Source organism: Daucus carota, chromosome 3, assembly GCF_001625215.2.
Source record: "Daucus carota subsp. sativus chromosome 3, DH1 v3.0, whole genome shotgun sequence".
NCBI lineage: Eukaryota > Viridiplantae > Streptophyta > Magnoliopsida > Apiales > Apiaceae > Daucus > Daucus carota.
Genome location: NC_030383.2, coordinates 54,758,275 through 54,777,533, shown reverse-complemented (window position 1 = coordinate 54,777,533; position 19,259 = coordinate 54,758,275). Strand labels below are relative to the sequence as shown.

General features: G+C 33.4%; 2 protein-coding genes across 2 annotated transcripts; both read left to right on the top strand.

The window, feature by feature from the left end:
* Positions 1-6,244: 6,244 nt before the first annotated feature.
* Positions 6,245-8,263, top strand: LOC108214708 (probable aquaporin PIP1-4). Its single transcript, XM_017386862.2, has 4 exons — positions 6,245-6,671; positions 7,047-7,345; positions 7,670-7,810; positions 7,945-8,263. The coding sequence occupies exons 1-4, from the start codon at positions 6,341-6,343 to the stop codon at positions 8,035-8,037; spliced, it is 864 nt and encodes a 287-aa protein (XP_017242351.1). The 5' UTR covers positions 6,245-6,340; the 3' UTR covers positions 8,038-8,263.
* Positions 8,264-15,273: 7,010 nt separating this feature from the next.
* On the top strand, positions 15,274-16,241 carry LOC108213625 (WUSCHEL-related homeobox 5). The gene is made up of 2 exons (XM_017385429.2): positions 15,274-15,810; positions 15,941-16,241. The coding sequence occupies exons 1-2, from the start codon at positions 15,480-15,482 to the stop codon at positions 16,165-16,167; spliced, it is 558 nt and encodes a 185-aa protein (XP_017240918.1). The 5' UTR covers positions 15,274-15,479; the 3' UTR covers positions 16,168-16,241.
* The last annotated feature ends 3,018 nt before the right edge of the window (positions 16,242-19,259 follow it).

Genomic DNA, 19,259 nt, shown 5'->3' with positions numbered 1-19,259 from the left:
GATTCTTTCTTTCTTTCCTCTTTTTTTTCACTCCCTCCTTATTTTCTTTATTTCTGCGGATTTTTGTCTTTCATCTGAGTTTACATTTCAATCACTAAAGTTTTATTGGCTTAAATTCCGGGGCCATCTATGCATGACCTTTAGTTAGTCGGTAGACTTTTTTGAATGAAAGTTTTCCTTTCTTCCTAATTCGCGGATTTTGCATTTTTTTTTCCAGAGTGTTGTTCTTCAGACATCAAAAATTTTGTCTAATTTTTGTGGAGCTTTTCGACATGTTTTTTAGTTAGATGAAAGTTTTTCATGTATGAAAGAAGCTCTCTGATCCTTTTGAGTATTCCGGTACAATTCAATGACATGAAAGTCTTATGACAAAAAAAAAAAGAATGAGTGATATCATATATTCATAAATCGTATCTAATATCTACGACTTCTATAATTAATGATGAGATGACAGTTAAAATTTTTTTTGGCAGATCTAACAACAGCTTTTCTTTTAATTTTTTTTTATATTTTGAAAAAAAATTGTTTTCTAATTTTTATGAGAATGTATCATAGATTCCGTTATCAAATCTCATAAAAATATAATATTATATTTTAAATATAAAAATATCAAAAATTACTTAACAACTTTTTTATTTTTACAACAACAATATTTAATAATACTACATTTTTGAACATGATTCCATACCTAAAAAACCTTCTCTATCATCGAATACATCCTCGTTATAAAAATCTGAAAAATTGAAATGACAACTCAAATTCTTTCATATAAAATCCACTATTTGAAACCCGCAAAGGTTCGTTTAGCTGGTTAAAAGAGAGGATTTGTATCCTCTTGGTACAGGTTCGACTCCCGAATGGAGGAGGTTTACCTTGGTTCACGTAATTTTTAAATCTTCTTTACATAATTTTATATACTTATGAGTTACTAATTTTTTAAACATAAATATAATTTTATAGATTATTTATTCAAGTGATGAATTACTTTTACTTGAAAACATAATAAAATAAATTATTCAAAAAAGTATATTGTATGAATTCCTAATTTTAATCCATCTTCTTGTTTCAAAAAAAAAAAATTCATCTTCTAAATTTTTTAATTCAGAATCAGTTTCTGATTTATTACACAAAAAATTTCGAATTAAAATCGAAAATTTAAACTTAAGTTAAAATTTAGACAAACAAATTCTAAGTTCTTGATCCTAGTTTCCGACACATGCCAAAAAGTTATTTTAAAAAGTGATATTAATTTGTGCGCATATATCTATATTATTTATTCTGATTTTTCCGATTGGAATATAAAACTTGAAAATAGTTTTAAGATGTTCAATATTTTTCTTATCATTTGATTAATGGTTCAGAAATAGTTTAATAGATTAACAGGAAACAAAGAAAATTATTATATCTTTATATAGTGAAATACAATGTACTCCTGAGTCACATTAAAGAAGATTCTCAGAATTTTTGTGGATAGGAATGTATGAAATAACTAAGTGTCGAAGAAAACTTGTCCCCTGTTGAATGAAAAGCTGTGGTTGAAAACAAGCTGGCGGTTAGTAATATTAATTAAGTGCAGAACACCAACTTTTTCAATCATTTTTTTTTGCTAAATAAATTTATCAATCATGTTTGCTTCCTGCACCAACTTTTTGTTTTTGTTTTTGTGTTACTTCGTATACTATTAATTGATTCTTCACATGTTTCTAAATTTCAATCACACATTTGGCGTTTGGGTCATGGTGTTCCATGTGTACAGTATAGTTTCAGACTTTCAGAAATCTAGCAAGTTAACATATGGCATAATGGCAAGATGGGGCTTCATGTTCTTTTTACGGGTTTGATTGATTTTCTTGCACAAATATTAACTTTTATAATTATATAATAGAAAAATACTGTATTGTGCTAATAAATTTATATAATTTATGTTATAGTTATTTGATTAACATATAAAAATATTTGACAAAAATCATAACCTGTATAAAATATGAAGAAAGTACACATTTGAAATGTTAATGGGTGTTGCTTAGTAGATTTATGAGCAGCTATATTATTAACCAAATAAAAGTTAGGGAGCAGGAACCTTACTTCATAACAGTACCACCTCATTCTCGTTATTTTATATTCAAGGCCAAATAAGATTTACGAATCAGCGACTAGTTTATGTTATCCTTAACGCATATTATCTAATAATTTAGGTATATAATCAGGCTGAAAAGAGTTGTCATTATGAATTAAAAATGGAAGCTAAAAAAATAAAACCTAAGATGTCATGGAATTGAAACTTGAGCTGTACGGGAGGAAATCATAATTATTGGATGGGGTATAACAAAATGATAAGCTCTTACTTGGCTGGCTCTTTGTAGCGGCCACCGCCCCATTTTGTGTAGTAGATACGTTTCTACAATTGAGTTCTTTTTGTTTGAAAGTTTTGTGCAACGATTGTAATGTTTTTTTCTTTTTTGTTGGGCAGTCGATTGATTACTTATAAGAATATCAATAAAATGAGTTGTTATCTCCACTATTATTCTCTAATCAATGATAAATAATTTTGTAACACGTTCAGTTTTTTAATATATAAAGTTTGAAGATCTAAAAATGATAAAATAAAATCAAAGAAATACGGTTAAATGTGAAATAGCTTTTAAACCTCAAAATTTTAGTTAATAGTTATTTTAATATATTTTAGAGATAAAAAATGAGGAATGTCAGTGAGCTTGCTCTTACTACTTTGATATATTGTAGATAAGGTCATGTTCCACGTAGAACCATTAGTCATAGAATTCTTAAAAGCACATGAAAAAAATGTCTTATTTATGTATTATATTTTGAAATTACTTTTGAACACACACAACGATGCAAAAATCATATATTTAGATTTAAATCCTGAAAATCTAAATACATAAATAAGATTTAAATTAGATGCAGAACCTTAGTGGTTCCATGATTTTAGGTTTAGATCTAAATCCTAAATACATGTTTTTAGATTTAGAAAATCCTGAAAATCTATGTAAAACCTAAATCCTGAAAACAAGTATTTAGATTTAGATACTGAAAATCTTATTTATGTATTTAGTAATTCACATATGCTTTTTTATGTATACTCCATCCGTCTTCGTCAATTCCTTATATTTGATTTGGGCATCGAGTTTAAGAAATATGTATAGAATAATGAAAAAGAGAAAGAAGAGTGGTTGAAGTAGTGAGACTGATTTTCAATGTATAAAAGTGAGATGGTGATCTCCGGTCCTCATAATCCTTCCGATTCTTCTGGTTTTCATTTAACTAAGTTTCTATTGTTTATTTGCTACGGATTATAAATTCGAGAAAGCTCTCGGCGATCACTTTCTCGAAGGCAAACGTTATTTTGTCTTGAGAATTTTGATAATACTTGCTATTGCAACTCTGTTTTTCAGGTATATCTTCGTTTTTTTCTTACTTTCATTTACTGATTTATTTTGAGTGGAATTGCGAAAAGGTGTTTGACTTTAATCTTGTTTGTTTGTGAGTATTTGTTTGTTTAATCCTTGTGTTTTGCTTGGTTTTTGGTGTTTTTGGCGATTTTTCGTGTCACAAATAAGACGCTTCGTTGTTCGCTTCGCATACGACGAGGCAACTTGACCGATAGCATAGCGGTGGTGGCCGATGGTGGCGGTGACAGTGGTTTCGGGACGGGATCCGGTTCCAGAGAGGAATGCGCTAATTGTGCCTCCTCTTTATTGAGGGCGTAAATTGTGCCTCTTTGTTGAGGGCGTTAATTGTGCCTTATTTGAGGGCTTTAATTGTGTCTTAATTAAGGACATTAATATTTTATTATTATGCCTTAATTAAGAGCTTAATTGTCTCAATCATGAGTTTTCATGATTGTGGGAATATTTTGATATAATCTGTTAATTTTATCGACTTATATTCTTTCTGTTTCTCTTGTTTTATTTTCAGGATTCTTGTAAGAAGACCGATTTTTCTTTTCGGACATTAAAGTTTTATTGTCTAAATTTTCCCGGTCATCTTGCATGTCCGACGGTTAGATAATAAACTTTCTTGAATGAAAGAATTATCACGGTGAATTGCCGATTCTCGTTGAGATTTATTCTCATTTTCAAAAAAAAAAAAAAGTGAGATGGTGGAGTAAATATAGTGTAAAAAGAAAGGAAAAGTGGTGGAACCTATCGACTATTTTTGGTAAGTTTTGAAATGTAAAGAATTTGATGATACATCCTAAGAAGGAAAATGCAGAAAAATGATTGACACAGAGGAGTATCTTATATTTTTGTAATACAAATCTAAAAGAAAGTAAATATTCTTTCTGTAATGATATAATAGTCTAGAGCTGTAATTCGAGTCGCCCGCCGCTCGGCTCGAACTCGTTTAGCTAGGCTCGACTCGACTCGTTTAGTTAAACGAGTCGAGCTCGGGCAAAGGTTTCGGCTCATTTTATTAAACGAGCCGGCTCGACTCGACTCGTGAAATTAAACGAGCCGAGTTCGGGTAGAAGTTTAGGCTCGATTAAGTGTAAAATTAAACGAGCCGGCTCGTCCGACCCGCTAAACCGGCTCGTTTAGCTAAACGAGCTGACTCGACTCGATTCGTGAAATTAAACGAGTCGAGTTCGAGCGGGGATTTAGGCTCGATTAGTTAAACGAGTCGGCTCGGCTCGATTAACTTCAGCTCAAATTACGCCCGGCTTGAAACCCGGCGGCTGGCTCGCTCGGCCCGAATTACACCCCTATAATAGTCGTTTGACTTTTTTCACATATTTTTAAGAGTTTTAACTGTCTACTTATAAATATATTTTTTAAAAATTTTCTTTCTATAAATAAAATATTAATATTATATTTTCATTCATAAAAAAAGTTTTGAAAATAATATTTATAATTGTCTAATCAAAATTCTTAAAAATACTGAAAGAAGTCAAATGATTGTTAGAGCAAGTCCAATAGTTTACCTATTTTATTACCCATTAATAATACTGTAAAATAATTAATCACAGTGAGTATAGGTGATTCAGGTAATCTAGTTTTAGTGTCAACTTCAATAACAATTGCTATATTTGTTCCCCTATTATTATTATTTTAATTATAAATCTGAGATAGAGAAAGAGAAAAAGGAGGAAAAAGACAAAGAAATGAGAGAGATGAATTTTTTATTTATAAATATCAAATACTCCTTCTGTTTTGAAATATAGGTCGCTTGACTTTTCGGCACACACTTCTAAGTTTTTTGATCACTTAGTTAAAATTGTTATTTTTCAAAATTTTCTTTTTTCGAATTATAATATTAATCATATATTTTTATTAAAAAAAATTTAAAAATAATAATTTTAATCATGCGGTGAAAAATATTTAGAAATATGTGTCAAAAAGTCGGACGACTTATATTTCAAAACTGAAGGAGTAAGTAATTGTTAGCTCAAAAATAAATAATGGCCCAACTGAGGGGGTATAAACAAAATTTCGTACATTCTGTAACAAAGATTTCACCAGATACAGAATTCAACGATAGCTGCTCAGCGTTAGACTAGTCCTATCACAAGTGCAAACCAGCCAATTCATTTTTGCCAAGTGTCCTGCCATTAAACACATGTCAATCCACTAAAATCCGGCCCGGCCCTTCCTTTGTACCCGAATTGGTATAAATTCTTGGTGAGTGGACTGGGCGGTGGATCATCACCATCAATGTTTCCACCACCTCCAATTTTAATTCTCCTCAATTTCAGAGCCGTAATATTATTTTCGACAGTCTTTGACTTTATCCGATTTGATCATATTTGAGTTTAAAGTAGAAAAACTGCATCTTTATCATTAGTATCAGGATGAGAGAACTTGATAAAATTGTACAAAGTTTGCACTGTTTGCACGCATTTTGAGACTCGTATAAAGTATGGATTCATAATAATTTTTAAAAATTTTCTTTTCTTGAATAAATATTTATACATCAAACTTATATTCAGTAAAAAAAATTAAAAAAAATACATTATAGAACTATATTTTAAATGAGCGTGGAAAAACATGCCAAAAAGTAAGGTAAAGAAATTAGAATGACAAAAATAGTAAAATTCTAATCTCGTTCGATTTAGCGCAATAATTTCCACTGAAAATTTTAAACCGACCACGCAACGTCCCTCTCAATAATTCAAGGGCAGTTCCGTCATTCCACCAACACATACTTGCGTAAAAAACACCAGCTACTGGGGCCCACATGAACTGTATCACTGTCCACACACCATATATAGTCACCACTCCCTCGCACTCTACCATCACTCCACAACCAAAAGAAGAATTCTTTAGAGTAGAGAGAGAGAGTAAACTGTGTGTCCCACTGTGTGAGAGAGAAAGTCTGAAAAATGGAAGGCAAAGAAGAAGATGTGAGACTCGGAGCCAACAAGTTCAACGAGAGGCAGCCAATTGGCACGGCAGCTCAGAGCCAAGACAAGGACTACAAGGAGCCACCACCGTCCCCGTTGTTCGAAGCCTCTGAGCTCAGCTCCTGGTCCTTTTACCGAGCCGGAATCGCTGAGTTCATCGCCACTTTCCTGTTTCTTTACATCACTGTCTTGACCGTCATGGGCGTGTCCAAGTCCCCCAACAAGTGCGCTTCTGTCGGAATTCAGGGCATTGCTTGGGCTTTCGGTGGCATGATCTTCGCTCTTGTTTACTGCACTGCTGGCATTTCCGGTAATTTTTATCTAATTTATTAACAATTTCGTTTAGTTAAATTATTACCAGAGGTCACCAAATATTCAGCTGACATGCTTTGTTTTTAAATATTTCGTGACCTCTTGCAATTTCTTATAATTAATTAAGTTATTAGAATTCATGAGATATTAATTTATTAGTTATTTCGTTTAGTTAAATTATTACCGGAGGTCAAGAAATATTTTGCTAACAAATATTTCGTGACCTCTAGCATTTTTTTACTTAATTAGAGATTATTAGAGGTCACTGAATATTGAGCTGATGTGTTAGCTTTGTTATTGAATATTTCGTGACCTCTGGCATTTGTTATGTGTATTGGCTAATATGGGAGTGTTGGGGGTGGATGATGTGCAGGAGGGCATATTAATCCGGCGGTGACGTTCGGGCTGTTTTTGGCACGAAAGTTGACGGTGACAAGGGCGGTGTTCTACATGGTGATGCAGTGTTTGGGAGCCATCTGTGGAGCTGGAGTAGTCAAAGGTTTTGAAGGAAAGAGGCAATATAATCTTCAAGGTGGTGGTGCTAATGTTGTAGCTCATGGTTACACCAAAGGGGATGGTTTGGGTGCTGAGATTGTTGGTACCTTTGTCCTTGTTTACACCGTCTTCTCAGCCACTGATGCCAAGCGTAGCGCTAGAGACTCCCATGTTCCTGTAAGCCCCCTCCCCCGTCGCTCTTGTGTTTTTGATTTTTAAGATGAATTTATTCCAATTGTGTGTATAGTTTGATTGGTATTCTTTTAAACAAACTAATTTAGTCTACAAAGTGGAAATTAAGGTGTGAAAACTAGTGATTTTTTGGACTCAAACCGCAACTTATGATTTATGCTAACGTGAAATGGTATTGTAATCAGATAATCATATGATTACCATAGTACACGTTTGCAGCTAATTTGTAGGCAAAATTGGATTATGAGAGATAAAATTTAAATGAACATAATATTGTTGCAACGGATAATGATAATGCTCAATTTTCAGATCTTGGCACCATTGCCCATTGGATTTGCTGTTTTCTTGGTTCACTTGGCCACTATCCCCATTACCGGAACTGGTATCAACCCAGCCAGGAGTCTTGGTGCAGCTATCATCTTCAACAAGGACCATGCGTGGCATGATCACGTAAGCCCTCTCCTCCAATTATCCCTTAACAACTAATCTGTCATTTCTTACAAGTTTTAGTTGCACATACATAAATAGTGTTTAGTTGCATGATCATCACTAATTAAGTGGAGCATATCTCATATTTTTTACAGTGGATCTTCTGGGTAGGACCATTCATTGGAGCAGCACTGGCAGCGCTTTACCACCAGGTTGTGATCAGAGCAATTCCATTCAAGTCCAAGTAAATCCATTGACCGGATTTAATTTATGTTTGTGGTCCCTTGATAAATGTTTAAAGTTTTTAAGAAGCTTAAACCAGCTGAGTTGTTTGTATGTCTGTTTCTTCACCTCCCCTTTTCCTTGTTTGTTTTTCAGTGGATCTATGTATGTATCTATCTGTTTGTAACTTTTTTTCCTAGAGAATTTATGTGACAATGGCATGTTGAGTAGGGACTTTAAATTGCTTTTGGATATGCATGAGTTAAAGATGGAGCCAAAAACTAAAAGTAGGGGGCGGTGGCCCTTGCTTCACATGATTTACATCACCAGTGTGTGACTATGTGTAGTGGTGGTTGTGCTTTCATAATTTTTCACAGAATAATCCACCCTACCAAACCTGCTCTCTTCTTTATCATAAATCCTGGCAATATTTGTCACTTACCACTTGAATGGTCCCGTCCACCATATTTATTTTATCTTACTTTTGTTAATATCTGGCCTTAGAAACATTCTATGTTTTGATTATAGGTGATAAAAGAATGTACAGATTAAATATGTTAAACTCAAAAAACATGAAAAAGACTGCTGGTGTGAATCATGAATGAGATGCCACACATTGTAAATGTGTTTCGAGTTCAAGTTTCATTGTGATATTGGTAGGGGCAGTGAATGTATTTGTTTGTTCAATTGTCATTGTTGTTTTGGTGGGCGCAATGAGTGTGTGTATTCAATTTTCTTTGTGGAACAGGGTAGGGATTATGACTTCTGAATTGCGATTACAGCAACAATGATAATAGTTATACTAGTGGTAGTAGTCTGTGAACTTATGATTTGTTATCTGTGGAAAACAATTAGTATATGGACTATGAAATTAGGTACTTGGGTTTTTTGAACTTAAGACTTGCTTCACTTGCAATTCTTAAACTATTTCCTGTGCAAGGCTTCTGACATGTTTTAACCAAGTTCTTAAATGTTTAAAGAACCCATTGTTCTGTGGCTGTGAACTATAGATATACCGCCGCTACTTAGTGTAGATCAATTTATCCTGAATCCTGATCATTCCCATAATCCTTCAGAAAAATACTCTAGTGTTGAGTTTGCTGAATTTTTTTGATTCTGCAAACACACGGCTTCAATTCTTCAGATGTTCTTAAAACGTAGTTCTGCGCAAAAAAATTTGTGCACCCTCTTATGAACATGAAGAGTGCCGCTTGGACTGAGCTGCCTCATAATAAACCCTTGTACTGCTACAGAGACCCGTCACCTTAACAGGCCTCGCAGTAGCTTCATGGGCCTCGCTCATATACTTTGCACCTGCACTATCATATCACCTCGCCCCTTAGTATTCAACCTATAGCTACAGGAAAAATCTCCTGGGAACAACTCATCCCCGATTGAACTCAGGCCCACAGCTATTTCATCAGCCTCACCATTATACTGAGTACTGCTCAATATAACCAAATTTTGGGGAGACCTGGACAGGTCGGTGTCAAAGCCAATATGCTACGCTGGGTTCAACAACCCATCAAGAACGCATGTCTGTCTAATCTAAAGACGGAGGCTTATCCCCTATATTGTCAAATTAAAATTGGATCCTGAAATTGAATATTGCAAGATCGCTATGATCTTTTATCTGCAACAGAAGTAAGATTTTCAGCAGCGGGGTTAATTATCTAGTTGATTATTAAAATGGACTTAACGTGTTAAGTTGGTCAAATTGAAAACCGTATCGAGATGGTGATTTTGTTTGCCCGATTGTATTAATCCTTAACATCTTTTAAAATTGAAAAGAATGGATGATTATTATATAAATTAAAATCAATATATGATAGTATGTAAATTGCTTTAGAATCGATATATGATATACGAACGCTTTATCATATACGTATACAACACCTTGCTAATTCAGATGCATTCGACTTAGGATTTCACTTTTTTCGATTTAGTTGCAGCCGTCATAAAAATTCAGTGAAACGAAAGAATTCACTTAAATTTTAGTTAACTAATCATAGTTACTCTAACAAATGTTAGTCGCGTGAATAAAATGTTAATCACGTTTAAGAAAATAAAAGGAGTGAAAACCGACTATACAATCGGGTGAAGATAATGACCATCTTGATACCGTTTTTCGTTTAGTGACCAATTTGATATATTAAACCCATTTTAATGACCAACTAGCCCGTAGCAGAGGAGAGTTGAGAAATATGTTCATGACTCTCCTTCTTGGACCATCAATCGTTGTTCATTGTTACTGTAGTTTCTTCAAAAATTTACTGCCCAATTCACAAGTTCAAGTCGGACAAGTACAAGTAGACAATGGATTAACATCGTCAATACTATCCCATACAGTCTTGATACTGATTGAATATATTGAGGAACCTCCATTAGTTCTTGTTCTAAAGAATAAATTTCAGTGATGGAGGAACAATCGAAGTGTTTTACCAGATCTGTCCAGATAGCTGTAGCAATTTACATTACACTTCTTGCAATCGTTTCATCAAGATTAAAAAGAATCCACTAGATTACTAGAGAGATACATCGTTCCCAAGCACTATGATCTGTGGAGGTAACTACTGATACACGCAAAATTCCATCAACAATCATAATTTTATTTTTTTGCAGATAAGCTGAGCATCATTCAGCTCTTCCAGTTTTGTAATTAATGTCATTGAACTTAACTAAAACAAATGTTGTATTAGCATTGGAGGGATGAATGTAATAGAAACTTGACGGATTAAAGATTTGATTGACTTGTCATCATCAAGAGGGTAATTACTTAAGAAAAAATCAAGTAACCAATGATTTTATCAACTAAATTTCAAGTTGAAACAGTACGGAATGCAGAATTTGTTGAATATATTATTACAATGAATTAAATCCTAATCGATGATTAAGAACTAGTACAGAGTTAAATTTAATTAAAAATAGAACGAGAAATATAGCTCGAAATCAAACAATCAGAGAAGCAAGTTATTGAAGATTATAAAATTATAAAACATCTTGTAACTACACAATTACAAACAACACGATGATAAAGATGAATTATGTCGAAATGAAGATAGTGTCGTAGATCACAAACTCTAATATCATATTAAATTATGATGAAATGCATATTAGAGCAACAAATATATATTTCGATGAAGAAATGAGATCGCTACAGAAAAACTTAGTAACTTTAGCCCTGTTTGGGAATAGCTATTAGATGTTACCTTCGGATGTTTTCACTAGCTGATTGAAATAGATGTTTTGACTAACGGATTGAATTAGCGGTTTCTTATAAAACTGTTTGGTAAATAGCTGTCTGATTAGTTTTTTGTGACACATATCAAAACCTCTAATCCAAAAAACTTCTCAAAGTAGCTTTTTGAGCCCAAACCTCTATTTCAATCCGCTACCTATCAAACCCTAAAATTGGCGGATTGAGATGATCAAACATATAAAACATCCCAAACCTCTAATTTTACATCAAACCTCTAACTTTCAAACACCCCTTTGTATTTTTTTTTTAAACCATATTTATAGTGAAAAGAGGAAAAGAAAAGTAACCAACTCTATTTTGCATATTATGGGGCCGTTCGAGTTAACTTAAAAAAAATAATTTTTTATTTAAAATTAAAAAAAGGGAGTAGAAGTGAGAATTAAATAAATTAATAAAGTGTTTGGAAAAAAAAAATAGAAGTTGTGAGAGAGAAGTTAACATTTTCAACTTCTTAAAAATGCTTATACTTATTTACTCTAAAAAAAGCAGAGGTCAGAAGTAGTTCTGCTTTTACGAAACAGATAGGCTCTGTATCCAAGGCTTGGTAATTGATAGCCGGGCCCCGGCTCATTACTTTCTATATATGTAAGAAATAACTAACTTAAAATGTAAAAATGGAAGGCCCGTTGTTAGTACATACGGCTGTTAAATAGTTTTGTTAATAAGTTGTGTAGGCTAAAATATATAAAAGGAAATAACATCTCTATGCAGTGTCCTGTATATTCTCAAATTATTAATAAATTCTAGATTAATTTTAAATATATTTTATTAATTCGTCAATTACATTTTATTTGTTTTAAAACCTTCAATTTATTAAATATATCTATGATAAGAGGAAAAGCTCTTCTTTCACATAGCGGGAAGCCGACCTTCTCTCTTCGCGATTCTCCTAACTAGACCTCTTTCACTTAGGGTTGTAAAATGACGCGGGCGATATCGGGTATCTCTCTGCTCAAGTACCGTATTATATATTATTTTTAGCTTGTCCAGATTTGGGTTTGGGATCATTTTATTCAGGTATAAATCAATTCCGGGTATTTGAGATCCGGATCTGAACCGAATATGATCCAGGATCGTTTTTTTATTTTTTAACCGTGTAGTTTATGATCCATCGAATATGAGCCGGATATGATCCACTAACATTAAATATCATTATTATTTCAATTATTCAAATAATTATCAATTAGTCTAAGTAAACATAATATTATAAAATATAATATTTTTAAATTAAATTTTATAATTATATGTTAGTATATGTCTTTTATTAAATATATATGAAGATAACAAGCATGGTCACATTAAATAAATCATGTTTTGTGAAGATATAAACTTAAATAAGATATTAAAATTTTATAAAATGATGACTATTTACTTACAAATGTGATGGAATTAAAATATAATACGTATATGAGTTCCAATCGAATATGAACCGTGGATCATATTTGGGTATGCGGGTAGGATCGTATTATGATAAATTATATGAGACCGAATTTGAGCGGGTATAGGTGTGCTCATATCCGGGATCATATATTATACGAGCTTAATTTTTCCGCCAAATTTAGATCGTTTTCAAAACGGATATGAGCCATGTATCATATTTTCGAGCCGAATATAAGCCGAGACACTGTATAGTCCGCATCGATTCACAGCCCTACTTTCACTCACTTAGTGATGACTCACATGAATCAACAAGTCAATCGATTAGTACTGGTTCTCGATCTCTACAATCATGTCATTATATAATAATTTTTTTTTACCTGTAGGAGCTAAAAAAATCTGAATATTAAGAATTTAACTATAAAGTTTTAATTTTTGGTTGAAGTTTTAGACTACCAAACTACCGGTCATGCGATTGAGCCGGAAGACGAGGATTTCTCTTCGCAATATGATTCGGAAGCAAGATACGTGAATGGCAACTGTTCTAGAGTTACATATAGAAACGCAACCCTAGTTCCAATAGTCCTAGGAGTTACCAGTTGGATAGGAGGAAAATGTAATGACAAACGCTAGAGACAAAGATTGAGTGATATTTAAGTAGAAACATAGGAGTACTACAAAGCGAAGAAATCAAACATTCTTGGGAATTGTAGAATTAAGCATGCAAGCACAACAAATTGACCGTTCACTTTCTCGAGTCATTAAACAACAAGTGTTCCGACCATCACAAGCATGTAGCACTCTCGATAAATTTATTTACATTGATTATATCAAAAAGTTTCTACGTATAGTAGTGTCTATCTGTCTCGGCAGCGATCAACTTCAAACATGGCCTCCCTTTAATTGGTGGCTTCGTTTCCTTTTGAAGAAGCATGCCATTTCCAATAAAGTTAGCGGGGGTTTATTAACGCTCATATCTCACTTCACTAGCTAATCTTAGAATATAATTTGATATCTATCTGGAGACCAGCACTCGTGATCCCGAATAATTTGAGTTTAAAATTATAACTTATATCATGATTTAATGTTTAATGTGATTATTTATGACTTGCATGTAATTTTTACAAATAAATTAAATCATTGTGAAAAATATATCAAACTAACTTTTGATCCTACTTTTTATTACATAAAAAAATATTTTGAGTTAAAAATGAGAACCAGTTTTGAAGCCATGACATATTCATGCTACAAAACTTCAAAGATGAGATGACAAAAAACATCTATATATTTTCTGGAAGAACACAAATCTTGACCACCTCCTCGAATGCTAAAAGTCTATCAATTTAAGCATTATTCTGAATAAAAAATACATGAAATACTCCTATCAAATGGAGAAAAACGACAAACAGCAGAGTAACAAAATTGATTGCTTTTAATCAGCTCTATAGTATTCACAGCTTCTACCATTTGAATTTCCCAAGAATCTTAGAGCAAAAGAAATGAAGCAGCCACACCAGTAAAGCTAGCAGCTGCTATATGCTCAAGACAGAAGGCAGAGGACAGGTTAAAAGCCAAAGTTGGTCTCCTTCCAGTTTGTCATGCATGGCTTGTCTCTTTCATATCATCTTCACTTTGTGGCTTTTGTTGTTTCTTAGTACCTGTCCCCACACCCACTAGAAAGAATGTTGAAGCTGCCCATGCATTTTCATTATTTTTAATTAGTTTGAAAAAGGGCACTAACATTATGGTCAACTACTTGGTCAGGGTTCTTGTCAGTAACTCACTTGTCATCATAATCAGCCAACTAAGATCAGACAATGTGAACTTTGACTTTCATAACCATCACCAGCTTCTTTGCTAGTTCAATCTCTGCTGTGTGAAAGTGTTGGCTAGGATAATATGCCATCCATGTGTGTCAGGGCGTATTTAAGATTTTAAACCTTGGCTTACTCCTCTGGTTCTATTTGAAGCTTATTAGTTGATGTTTATCCACTTAAGCACAGGTAAAATCTCCTATCCCGAGAGAACTGTGTATTTACATATCACTGGCCGTCACTTATGTTCTAAAGTCGGTAATCAATCACCGATTAATCCTGTTCTACAGTTCGCCGAACTTAATTCTCCGATTAATCATTACTCAATCCGAAGTTCAATTCAATTAATCTTCGATGTGATTTCACTAATTAAATCTGACTACTGCTTTTTACAACATTGCAGTTACAACACAGAATTGCAGAGAGATTGATGAACTCTATCAGCAAAGAATTATAACACATTCCATTTTACAAATTGAGCAAATTTTGCTCCAGTTTTTATGTCATTTTTAGTTAAGCAGCTTTTAGGCAAGCCTTTCGAGATGAGATGCTCTTATTTGGATGAATAAACCATTAAAGTAGGTTTATTAAGTGAGTGATAACCCAAATAACAGGTAGCAGTGGTACATGTATTATAGTATTCGAAAATTGGGAAGTAACCTTTGTGTTTGTGTGCTCGCGGACCAAAACTTTGAATACTAGTAGTGGCAGCTTTTGTGCATGTCTCTCCAAATGCGCACAGAAAACAAGAAAAAACAATGTGATCAAATCCTCAAAGTCCTCCTCTTTATCTCCCCCCATTCCCTAAATTCAAAGCATTCTCATCACATTATCACAACATCTACCTTATTCTATTCCACTCATAAGATCTTACTCTTCGGTTATTACAAAAACATACTCACTCTACTACTTACCATTTCCTCCTATATATATAATACCCACACGTACAATCTCCTCACCACTGCACACCCACAACTCCTTGTGTTATTTTAGAAAATTTCTGAGTTTTTGTTTAGATATGGACGAGAGCCTTTCAGGGTTTTCGATGAAAGCTCGCGGTTGCGGCGGCGGGGGTGGAAATAAGTGCGGGAGGTGGAACCCGACGAGCGAACAGGTTAAGGTTCTGACCGATCTGTTTAGGTCAGGACTGAGGACTCCTAGTACTGATCAGATACAAAAGATCTCAACACAGCTGAGCTTTTATGGCAAGATAGAGAACAAGAATGTGTTTTATTGGTTTCAGAATCATAAAGCTAGGGAAAGGCAGAAACGTCGCAGGGTTTATAATGTTAGTGATCCTAGTGACGATGAGATCATTCATTGCAAAGACAAGGTTTCCTCGATCAAACGTAAGTCTAGTCCGTCTATAAGAATCACATATATATGTTAGCAAAACATTATTATATTTCTTCGTAATATACTGTTATTTTGAGATATTAGGAGAACTGATCGTATTGATATGTGTTTTATATATGACAGAATTTGGAGAAAGAAAGCAGGTTGTTTCGGAGGAGCCAGAGAGAGTGATCGAGACGCTGCAGCTGTTTCCTTTGAATTCATTCGATGAGTCGGAGCCGGAGAAGCTGAGACTGTATGCAAGCGAGTACAATAAAGAAAACGGTTCGACCTTCATTTATTCGTTTGGAAGAGATCAAGTGGATAATCCATATCATCCACCACTAGATTTGCGCTTAAGCTTCGTGTAAACTGCTGTATAATTTGTCTCTCATGTTGCATAATATGTTTGAATAGTTGTTCAAGTCGAGAGCTTAAAGTTTGATTAGCATCACTGAACTAGGTTTTATTATTTTAATCAATGTTATTGCTGAACTAGGGTTAGTTTAGTTACTGACTTACTGGCTAGTTTAATTTGGATAAGGTTATTACGAGGGTTCCCTAATGCATGCACGTAGCTCAAGAAATGATCGAATTGCGAGATTGAAATCTTTGAAATTGATAGGTCATTTGTTCCATTCTCTTTGAAACTTTGTGAATCCTGTGTCACGCGCGAGCCTTAAGACAATTAAAATTGAAAAGTGAGGTTGCAGAAGATATCAGCTAAAAGCCTAAAACTGTATTGGGGGACTTTATTCGAATTGATTGATTATTACTACAAATTAATTGAAACTGCAGACAATTCTGTCTTTGATATTGAAGGACTAAATGTTATTTTTCAGACTCAAGAGTGGATATAAGGTGGTTTTGATACTTTTTCTGAAGCATGGACCTTTTTGGATACTGATTATAATATATAAGAGATTTGTATCTCTCTCTCACACAGACGTAATTGACTAATATGACTTGGAGCTTATAATTGTCACCACAAGGAAATAGGTCAAAACCGACCGCCTAGACATTGCAGCACTAAAATCGACCGATAATCGCGTAGTCGGTTATAACGCGTCAAAGTAACTGAACGACGGCGTTCTGTGTGACGTGCCAACATATAAAATCGACCGTACACGACGGTCAGTTATGAGTATGACATGGCACAAGCATAACCGACCGTTCTCTGTGCTCGGTTATGCTTTCTGTGAAAAATAATAAGAAATTAATTTAAATAAAAATATATGTACTTCAGTCCCTGAAAACGACGTCGTTTTTTGTTTGGTACTAAAACTGACCGCCCTGTCGGTCGGTTTTAACCTGCAGCTTTTAAATTTACTTTAGCTAGTAGTGAGCTCCCATTCACTTCAAATAAAATCAAAAGAAGAACACAAGCACTAAAGTAGAGAAAAATATTGCTTACAAATATTTGATGTTAGTTATTTTCATTTCTTTTCATTAAATGTGTGTGTGGTGGGTGTGTTAAATGTGTGTTATTGTGTTATGATGTATTAAATGTGTGTGATGGAGAAGAATATTTACATTGAATGCATTTGTATTAAATGTATGAAATCATTTGTATTATTTGTGTATGTATTACATGTGTGTGTTTTATGTGATATTACATGTGTGTTAAATGTATATGTTATTATATGTGTGTGTTAAATGTATGCGTGTGTTAAATTTGTAGATGACAAACTTGGATCGAAGTTGGATTAGTAATCAAGTGCAAAGTGATGAAATTTCGTTGACTCCGGAATATAGGAACGGTGTAGAAACTTTTTTAAAATTTGCAAGTGAAAATGAAATGGAACATGTTCTTAACGATTTGTACAATCAAATCAGGCTTATATATACTCCCTCCGTCCCAATCAATTCTATACAGTTTCATTTTTGGGATGTCCCATCATTTCTATACATTCCAAATATAGTAATTTTTAATAATATAAAACACTATTATACCTAATACTTTTTTCCACTATCTTCATTCGATAATAATATAAACGCTATTAGACCCACTATTTTCCTCCATTATCTCAAATATCATTAAATATAAATGGGTCCCACCATTTTACCCATTTTCCCTCTAATTTTACACATTTTTTACACTTTTTCTTGATCTCCGTGTCCAAATCATTTGTGTATAAATGACCGGACGGAGGGAGTACATTTTAGAGTAAACTTCATAGTTGTGGTCAAAGTTTACATCGATTTTCAAAAAATCGGCCAGAGTTCCAAATTTTTAGAAAGTTGGCCAAATTTTGCCTCCACTTTTTAAAAGTGCGGCTCCCGTTAAACGTCACTAACGAAGTAACAGACTTGAGGGTAAAAATGAGTTTCAAATTCTCACAAAAAATGGCAAAACTTTGGCCCGTTTTTTAAAAGTGTGGCTCCCATTAGGCTCTGTTAGTGACATTCAATGGGAGCCACACTTTTAAAACGTGGAGCCAAAGTTTGGCCATCTTTTTGAGAATTACCAACTTTTTGAAAATCGGTGTAAATTTTGGCCACGCGAAGTTTACATTTTACTTGAACTGACGGTTCATAATTAACGGGGGTGTATTCGATTGGGATTTTAATGGATTGTTTTTAGTCTATGGATTTTAATGGATTGTATGAGATTTTGATTTTGTGCGGATTCTTGATGAAACGTCGCAGAGTTAATAGGATTTAAGTACAATGCTTCAAAATCCCATTGAATTTGGTGGGATTTCAAAAAACTTAAAATACACTGAAGAATGCCACAAAATCCATCATTTTATGAAATGAAAAAAAATCCATCAGCATTTGAATACCATCAGATTTTAATGGATATTAAACAATCCCAATTGAATACCATCGGATTTTAAAGCATATTTTAAAATCCCAATTGAATACCACCAGATTTTGTAGCATAATTTAAAATCCCAATTGAATACCTCAAGATTTTAATGGATTTCAAACAATCCCAATCGAATACCTTCGGATTTTATGAATGCAAAAAAATGTTTTAAAATCCCAATCCAATACACCCCTCTAAGAGTTTTTCGGACCGAGAACAAGTCAAATAATTTAAAAATAAATCCTAAGTGAATTTAATCAAAAAGAAAATCAAGTAAAATACTTGATTATAATAGAATGTTAATTTAAATTCACAAGTTGTATCCGAACCTTACTTCAAATGCAAAATTGAATCAAAATCCAAATGAGTTGGAGACTCTCTATATGCCTTGCTTTATTTTCAATAACGTAAATTTGTACTCTATTCTCAAAATAAGTGAATTATTTTCTAAATCAATAATATTAAATACTTAAGAAATACTTAAAGCTGAAAAAATTAAATAAACACAGAAAAATCCACATACATTTGTACTTGTATATTTTTATGTTAAATAAATACATTAAAACTAATGTTAATCAAGTTTTCGTGTTTTTCGTTATCAAATTAAGGTTCTAGTGTCCATCCATTAGAGTTGAGCAGGATAGTGATGTC

What these genes read in the sequence shown, in the direction of transcription:
- LOC108214708 (XM_017386862.2), top strand. Translation starts at nt 6,341, where the DNA reads ATGGAAGGCAAAGAAGAAGATGTGAGACTCGGAGCCAACAAGTTCAAC. An exon ending in CTGCACTGCTGGCATTTCCG is followed by an intron (nt 6,672 to 7,046) that starts GTAATTTTTATC and finishes GATGATGTGCAG; the next exon opens with GAGGGCATATTAATCCGGCG. An exon ending in CTAGAGACTCCCATGTTCCT is followed by an intron (nt 7,346 to 7,669) that starts GTAAGCCCCCTC and finishes CTCAATTTTCAG; the next exon opens with ATCTTGGCACCATTGCCCAT.
- LOC108213625 (XM_017385429.2), top strand. Translation starts at nt 15,480, where the DNA reads ATGGACGAGAGCCTTTCAGGGTTTTCGATGAAAGCTCGCGGTTGCGGC. An exon ending in CAAGGTTTCCTCGATCAAAC is followed by an intron (nt 15,811 to 15,940) that starts GTAAGTCTAGTC and finishes TATATATGACAG; the next exon opens with AATTTGGAGAAAGAAAGCAG.